The following is a 7,655-nucleotide window of genomic DNA, read 5'->3' on the forward strand; positions in this document are numbered from 1 at the left end:
TGCAATAAAATTTGGTACCGTTTGCTACAAGTAGACAAAATATCTGGTTTTAAACCTCCTTTCAGAGAAGCACTCAAAATCCCTCCACACCTGGGACAATCCCAGAGGCCCTACAAGAAGCAAAACACGGCAGTGAGCTGGGAGGCCCAGTGGCCACCGTGGTCACTGCATACCAAGCACAGCAGTGCAGTCTGTCCTGCTGTCAGAATTCAGACAGAACTCATCATCCTACTACATCTTTCAAGGACAGTAGGTGTAAAAACACACAAGACAAGGAAATAAGCAAGGTAAGTATTCTACTTTAACTGCAAATAAAAGAGAGTATTTTTAGTATAATGCATTTAGTACAATACTGTTTACAATTCTGAGTAAATAGAATCCAGAAAATTTGATTTCGGATTCCAATTAAATTGAAGAGAAAGAAAATACCAAGAGAGGATCTGTAGTTTCAAAACATTCTTTTTGGGTCAGTAAATAAAATTAGCTTTTCGCTTAACTAAAAATAAAGTTTCAAGTAACGATCTAACTATACCAGAAAAACAAAGTACCTGTGAGTTTGATTTTGGACAGTCGAGCCAAAATTCCTGGCAAATCGTCCGCATGCAGCTTCATCTCTTTCCACTGCTTTTCATCTTTTATCTCTTTTCCCACATCTATTGAGGCTTCAATTATTGAGGCAGATTCTAGTTCTATCACTTCTTCTTCATTTGGCTTTCTGGACAAAGATAGGCTGGAGGGTGAAAAAGGTTTCACCTCATATATTTCTGCTTTGGCTTGACCCGAAGATGTTTTTTCAAGGAAAGGAGATGCCACTGGTTCTGGCTTCGGTTTTACTTGCTGGTTGAGGCTTCTGTTCAGCTGTGTGACATACTAAATTTAAAAAGTACATGTTACTATACAAAGCCCAAAATGCTCTTAAATAGTTTAATTACACCTTCCATCAGCCTGACTTTTACAGTATTTGAAGGTTTACCTTTATAAATATACGGTAAATTAACTAATATTAGAGTGCTTGTTACATGGAAATCACTAGACTAAGAGATATGGAGAATATAATTAATGCCTCAGTAATCGTTTTTCTAAACCAAATTCTATGGTTTAGAAAATCCTAGGAATTTAATTTCCTTAAAAGAAAGATAAATTTATTTCTTATTCATGTTCTCCAGAACTTCCCTTAACACACTACCAGAAACTGGTGGTTTAACATCCAAATGCAATGAAAATGTTTTCTATGATTAAGAGCCCAAATCAACCTGTTGACTTTCAACGTTCCTAGGCAAACAGTACAGAGAGGGGCTCAGAGATTGTGCATGATCCAGGGCTAAGTGACATTACAGCAGTGTGCATAAGAAAAGAATGTGGGTTTTAGAGACAATCTCTATCGCTTACTAGCAAAAAGTAATTACGACTAGCATTTGTGAGGCACTTTATAATTTTATAAATGTGTATTATTATAGTTTATACAATATGTATCTCATTTAAGCTTTTCAACAGTTGTTACAAAAGGTGGATCATTATTAGTATCTCTTTAATTTACAGATGAGGAAATCAGGGCTCAGAAATAAACTGACAGAACCAAGAGTCAACAGCCAATTAGTTATAGGTGGCCCTAGGACTTGGAGCCACCTATCCTGATAACTAGTTATGTGTAATTATTTTTCCTATTACACATACTAGTCTTAGAAAGAAATTATAAACTCATGAATGAATCCAGAGTTCTGTTTACATAACAAAGGCATTATACATATTTGAGTTTGTCTTCTATATATCCATTATCCTTGAACCCCAACTTAAAAAGTTTGAACATTACTGAAAATTTAACTCTCTCATCAGAGTAAGTTTTATTAAGATTATAAGTTTTAAGTTAAAGTGGGCATTATGTTAAAAAAAGATGAAAGAAATGTCAAATAGGATGTTCGGTTATGAATTTGCTATTATTTCATGCTTACACTATAATTATCTGAGTTTTTACCTATCATTTCTCCATTCTGTAATACTTTTCTATTTGAGAAAAAGGCAAATGATCTCATTGTTAATTTAGAGTTAAATGCCCATGTTGCCCACAATATCATGGAGCCAATATTATACAGACCTAGAAGAGGACTTAGCTTACCAACGCCCACTACAAATGCCTGGCAAATTACAAAAACTCAGTTCATTTGAATCTTCTCAGACATGTATGTATGTGTTTAAAAGACTTTTAAATGCACTGTAACGTAAGAAAACAGGAGGGTCACATTGTTAAAGCAATTATTTCTGTATTACTGATGTATTCACAGAACTTTGAAGAATTTAAAAAGATGTATTATAACATTCAGCTTTTCCTAATTTTAGTGTCATCAAAATATGCCAGAAGTTTTCAATCTTTCTCCAAACTTAATCAGTAAATTCAAGATCATACTTTTAAGCTCAAACACCAGAATTATTCTGGTTTTAGTTAAGAATAATCAAAACAAGGAATTAAAGTTTTGAATAAACTTAAGAGGACACTAAATAAAAGTCCTTTTCAAACAGTACTTCTTACAACTCTTCTTGTAATAGGAATTTCTGAAATTCCCTCATACAGAGAAAGTAAAGACAGATAGCAGCAGAGTAGGGATGGTCTTCTGAACATACCATACGTTTGAGAAACGTAAAGTGCTGAAATGTAATCCACTGCTTATTGACGTTCCTAAAAAGATGCATAAATTTGTGAGGGGAGTCCCGCATAGCTCTTCTTTCTAGATACCAGACACAGCCTATAAGAGAAAGAAAAAAAAATGTTAAAATGATTAATGCTTCTCGTCAAATGATGAGTGCACTTATCCAGAGGCAAAGCCAGTACCATACCGCGGTAAGCACTGCACGTGTGATGGGTCAGAACTTTGAAATAATTTAATCCAGATTTGTGAATAAATGCAATTTATTAGCCCTAGTTACAGTTTAAGTCAGTTTAATTCTTTAACAGGGCTAGCCAAATTTTTCATTTCAGGATCATTATGCTTTTATTATATTAAATGCTTAAATGTCCACACTAAAGATATTTCTAAGAAGAAAATATAAAGCAATCAGTTCAGTTACTTTTAAAACAGTATAAAATGAGAAGCATAATTTTTCTCAATAACTGTAAACTGGAAGATATATTTCAGATTAATATGTTAGCTGTCAGGCAAATAAACCAAAAGGGTGAAGAAATAGTTCTCAACAAAGTATGACTATCAATCTAGTCAGGAAGAAGCTATTTTTGTTGTATGGGAATTTGGCTTTTAATCATTATTCCAAATCTTCTCTCAAATATAAACAAATCCAATGCTTCTGTGTAAAACCTCACCCTAGTCAAGCCTTCAAAATATAATGGTACAGATTCTCCCTTTCTTTTGAAGAGTCTCCATCCCATGGCTTCCATGACACTAAAAACTCGTGTTTCTCTGCCACCTTCCACCCATCACTTGTCACTTTCCTAATGGTGTCTCTTCTTGCTGTGCCTGCCACTTTCAGGCAGTTGTGTTCCCACTGTTCTGAACTCTATATAATGTCCCTGAGCAAATGCATTTATAGAGTAATTTTTTATCTTCAACCCATTTCTAGAGTTACTACGTATGCCTATTTCCAACTGCTTAGTATCTCCATGTGGATATGTTGAAATGTCTTTAAGAACACTATTCTCACCCATATCTCTATTCAGTTCTCTAGTGGAGATAAAACCAGACCTCAGGAATATCTTGACTTCTTCCTTCATCATTTAATAACCATCAAGTCAAGTCAACTCTGAAATACAGGTCAAATCCGTTCACTTTTTTCCATTTCTACTGATCCAGACCCTTATTATCTTCTATTCGGACTACAGTAACAGTTGTAGGGTTCATGCCAGCCACCCCAACTTCAGTAATTTCCTTTGTTCTCCAATTCAAGTTCCATAAAACCAATGGTTTTCTTCCTGAAGCCCAGAGTCGCCCAACCATGTACAAATAACTCACACCGGCAATGCTGTCTCATCACTCCCCACTAAATACACCACACACTTCAGTTTGTTCATCTTTATGTTGTTCACTTGCTTGCAGTGTCTTGCCTCACCTGTCAAATTTTCAAAGTCTCTTTCAACTACTCTATCACTTTATACACTTTTTCATGGCACTTCTTAACGCAAATTGTTTCCACCATATTTTTTTTAGTTCTTTGGTGGCCTGGATTTACTCACTTATGCTACAACAGCCAGCAGAGCACTTTCCACATAATAATGAAATAATGTTTGATGACTGGATCACCCCTATAGCTTACATGGACGATGCGAATAACAATCACTGCCCCTTGGAATACATATTTTTGATTGTGTACACTTTCCCTTTCTGGCCTTAACATCATTGTTTAAGATAACAGGATTTCAATATTAAATGATTATTCAGAAGACATCAAGATTTTACTGTTTTGGGCCTAAATTTCAAAACCTGTTTGGAGTTCTTCATTTCCAGTGAGAAATGCATGTTGCTGGGAGGGAAAAAAACCACCTTGAAAAATATTTCTCATGACTAAGTGGGTCAAACTGAGATTTTACAGAATGGTAGTAAGAAAAAATAAAAGCTAGGAAACAGCACTTTTAAATGATGAAAACACTTCATTTAGTCAACACGTGTCACATTTCTACAAATTGGTGCCTAGAAATCAAAGACATTTCAGCCCTATGTAAACATACTGAGGTTTGAAGATACACAGGGTTTACAGTAGACACATTAAAAATCTGGAAACATGAGACCATATCTACAATTCACCATCAATAATGAGTCGTGATTATAGGGCTTTAAAAACGAAGTGAGCAGACTGAAAGGTCCTGATTTTGAAAGGTGCTGATTTTTTTTTTTTAAGGGCTATAAAATACTTTGAATGTTTAGAAGCAATTTTAGACATGACCATTAGATATCTAATATAGTCCCAGATTACCTCTCTGCCACCCCTTTCAAACATGCTGCTTTCACATCAAGCTCTTGTAGTGGACCTTCCAAGTGGATTAGAGCAAGTACGATAGACCACTTACTAGCAATTTTTTGGCGATTATGTTCATAGCTTCAAGACGCTAAACTATTAATTCCTTCTTATCAGCACTGAAAAGTCTGATCCAGTAACAAACCACGGGGACCATATACAGCTCACTTACTGGAACTGGGGAATTCTGAGCAGCCAAGTGGAACTGTCCTATAGAAAGCTGAAAATACAGAACCGAAAGGCAGAAAAGCAGCTAGCCTGAGGTACACACGTTGGAAAAACCTCCTACAGAGATGTTAATTCAAGCACTAAAAAAGGCTGAAAGAATACTCACAGTCAGGGATGATAGAAAGTAAGGAAGTAATTCAAAAAGAATCACTTAAAAAAAAATCTTTTCATTACGGAAAATTTCAGTCATATACAAAAGCAGAAGAATACAATGAGCGCAATTACTTTTCCCTCAGCTTCAACAATTACCAATCTTGTTTCATTTTTACTCCCACTTCCCACCCTCTTCCCCACTTTTTGAAACAGAAGGGACTTTGGAAATCATCAACTTCAATTGTCTCATTTTACAGATGAGTAAACTCAATTCCAGAAAAGTCAAAAGATTTGCCCTCAGATCATAGACCAGAAAAGACCCATAAACTAACAATGCCATGAGAAAAATGAAGAAAGGAATTTCAGAGTCACAGTGATCAATACTGACAGATGCTACAGAGAGCTTGTGATACATGGGGCCTGAGAAAAGTTTCTGGGATTTGATCAAAAAGGAGTCCCTGGCTTCTATGCATTTCCAATATGGACCAGCGGCAGTACATTCCTCACACAGCCGTTAGTTATCATCCTAAACTACTGGGGGCAAAGTTATTCCCAGTCTCCTCTTTAGTATCTCCATCAGGACAAATTTCATTCATTCACAAATAATTGTTGAGAGTCAACAATGCACACCAGGTACTATTCTGGGCACAGGGGACACAGAGGTGAAGCAGAGAAAAACTGTCACTGACTTCACAAGGCTTATAGTCCAGTTGGGAAAAACACACGATAAACCAGTATATAAATAAATTACAGACCGAGGCTCTGATAAGCCAAAAGGCTCGTGGAGCTCTAAGGTTCTACTCTGTCCTCTCTCCTCCAGCCTCTACTCTATGAAAACCGAAAGAAACACCAGTCACCGCCCCTCCAGGGGAGCGGGATGGAGGCGGTGTGGACCGCCAGAGCCACAGTGCAAGACTAGACACTAGTTCCGTGCTCCCATCACTTCAGGCTACTCCAAAGGTCACATCCCGCCACCGGTGCCCAGCCGACCTCGCCAAGGGCTCCCAAGGTTGCAGCCAGCCGGAACCACGGTGTCGCACGTGGCAAAAGAAGAGAACTTTCCCAGAGTCGAGCACGACAGCGGGTGCAGTACCTGTCAGGAGGCGTGAGGAGAGAGTGTGCGGGGATGCGGCCATAACGTCCGGGTCTGGCCGCTCCTCGGGATCCCCGTGTCCTCTCTCCTCACCGGCTGCAGGGCGCCGCCATCTTCCTTCCCCGCCCCTGTGGGAGGAGCGACGCTTCCGGTGCGTCACTTCCGGCGGGAGGTTCGCGGAAGGAAAGGACTGCGGTTGGAAGTGCTCTGAAAGCGAGGCGAGTGGAAATGCTGGGTTGAAGGTCACAGGCTCGAGGTACTTTCGGAAAACGTGAGAGCACCGTGTAGCTACGTCTTCCAGAAGAAAAGGCCGCGCGCGAACTGCGGGCCCTCGCCTTCGGCTCTCAGAGGTTGCCGGGCGTTCTCTGGCCGCATCCGAGTGCCCTCTTATGATGGGCAGGGCCTGGATGCGGACTGCTCGCGGGCAATTTAAAGTTACGTGTGGGATACTTCTTGGTGCCCGAATCGCCAAGAGGAAATGGTTCTTGGGACGATGCCAGCACGCTCCAGTCTGATCGGTTACAGTTACAGCTTTACTATATTCGCTGTCAAATGGGAGGACCAATGAACTCTCGTTGCGTGTCCCTGATCCACACCAGGCAAGGGAATCTTCAGAATAGCTCAAGATGAAGAAGGTGCGTATAGTGGTTGAGATTTAAGGCTCTGGAGTGAGATCTGTGTTCGAATGTGGGCTCCAACTTCTGGCCTGCCACCTGCTTGAGCAAATTACACAAGTCCTCTGAACCTCAGTTATCTAGCTGTGGAACAGGAATAATAATAGTGTATATTTTATAAGATGGTTGAGAGAATTAAATAATGTCTCTCTAGTGGGTAGCTAGGTGCCTACCACATATAGGTACTAATAAATTATCACTGGTGTTGTAATTAATTACTAGGGCAGATCTCAGCAGCTCTCCCCTCATTGGTTTTTCATTTTGGAGTTCCACAAGTAAAGTACACGGAAGAAAAAAGATCCAGCTTTTGAAAAAGGTAACTGCGGTCTATAAGGGTAATTTCTGTCATCAACCATAAGGTGATAGCCATTTTTGTTCGCCTCAGCTAACATGGCTGTGCACAGGGGATACTGAAAAGAATAAGATTCCCCGGAGTCTGTAGGATCTTACACTATACCAGTGAGGGTCAGGGGGTTATTTATCAATGAACGGAGTCAGTGGGGACGGGTAATGTAGAAAGTGCTGCAGAAACACAGATGAGATAACAATCCTGTGTAGTTGGATCAGGCAAGGCCTCAGATTTAAACTTGGTACTCAGTTGAAGGAACAGT

General features: G+C 39.3%; 1 protein-coding gene across 2 annotated transcripts in view; it reads right to left on the bottom strand.

Annotated features, from left to right (window-relative positions):
- The window catches only part of LOC117013489 (protoheme IX farnesyltransferase, mitochondrial), a 125,118-nt gene extending 118,596 nt beyond the window's left edge, over positions 1 to 6,522 (bottom strand). Inside the window, exons 1-3 of one of the 2 annotated variants that reach the window (XM_033090693.1) lie at positions 6,371 to 6,522; positions 2,617 to 2,738; positions 549 to 870 (exon numbers count right to left, since the gene is read on the bottom strand). In XM_033090693.1, the coding sequence (XP_032946584.1) occupies positions 549 to 870; positions 2,617 to 2,738; positions 6,371 to 6,413 (487 nt within the window). In that variant the 5' untranslated portion in view covers positions 6,414 to 6,522. Of the gene's footprint in view, positions 1 to 548; positions 871 to 2,616; positions 2,739 to 6,267 lie in introns of both variants that reach the window. The other variant, XM_033090694.1, reaches the window with a different exon arrangement.
- Between the last annotated feature and the right edge of the window lie 1,133 nt (positions 6,523 to 7,655).

The sequence above is a fragment of the Rhinolophus ferrumequinum genome, chromosome 21 (genome assembly GCF_004115265.2).
Source record: "Rhinolophus ferrumequinum isolate MPI-CBG mRhiFer1 chromosome 21, mRhiFer1_v1.p, whole genome shotgun sequence".
Taxonomy (NCBI): domain Eukaryota; kingdom Metazoa; phylum Chordata; class Mammalia; order Chiroptera; family Rhinolophidae; genus Rhinolophus; species Rhinolophus ferrumequinum.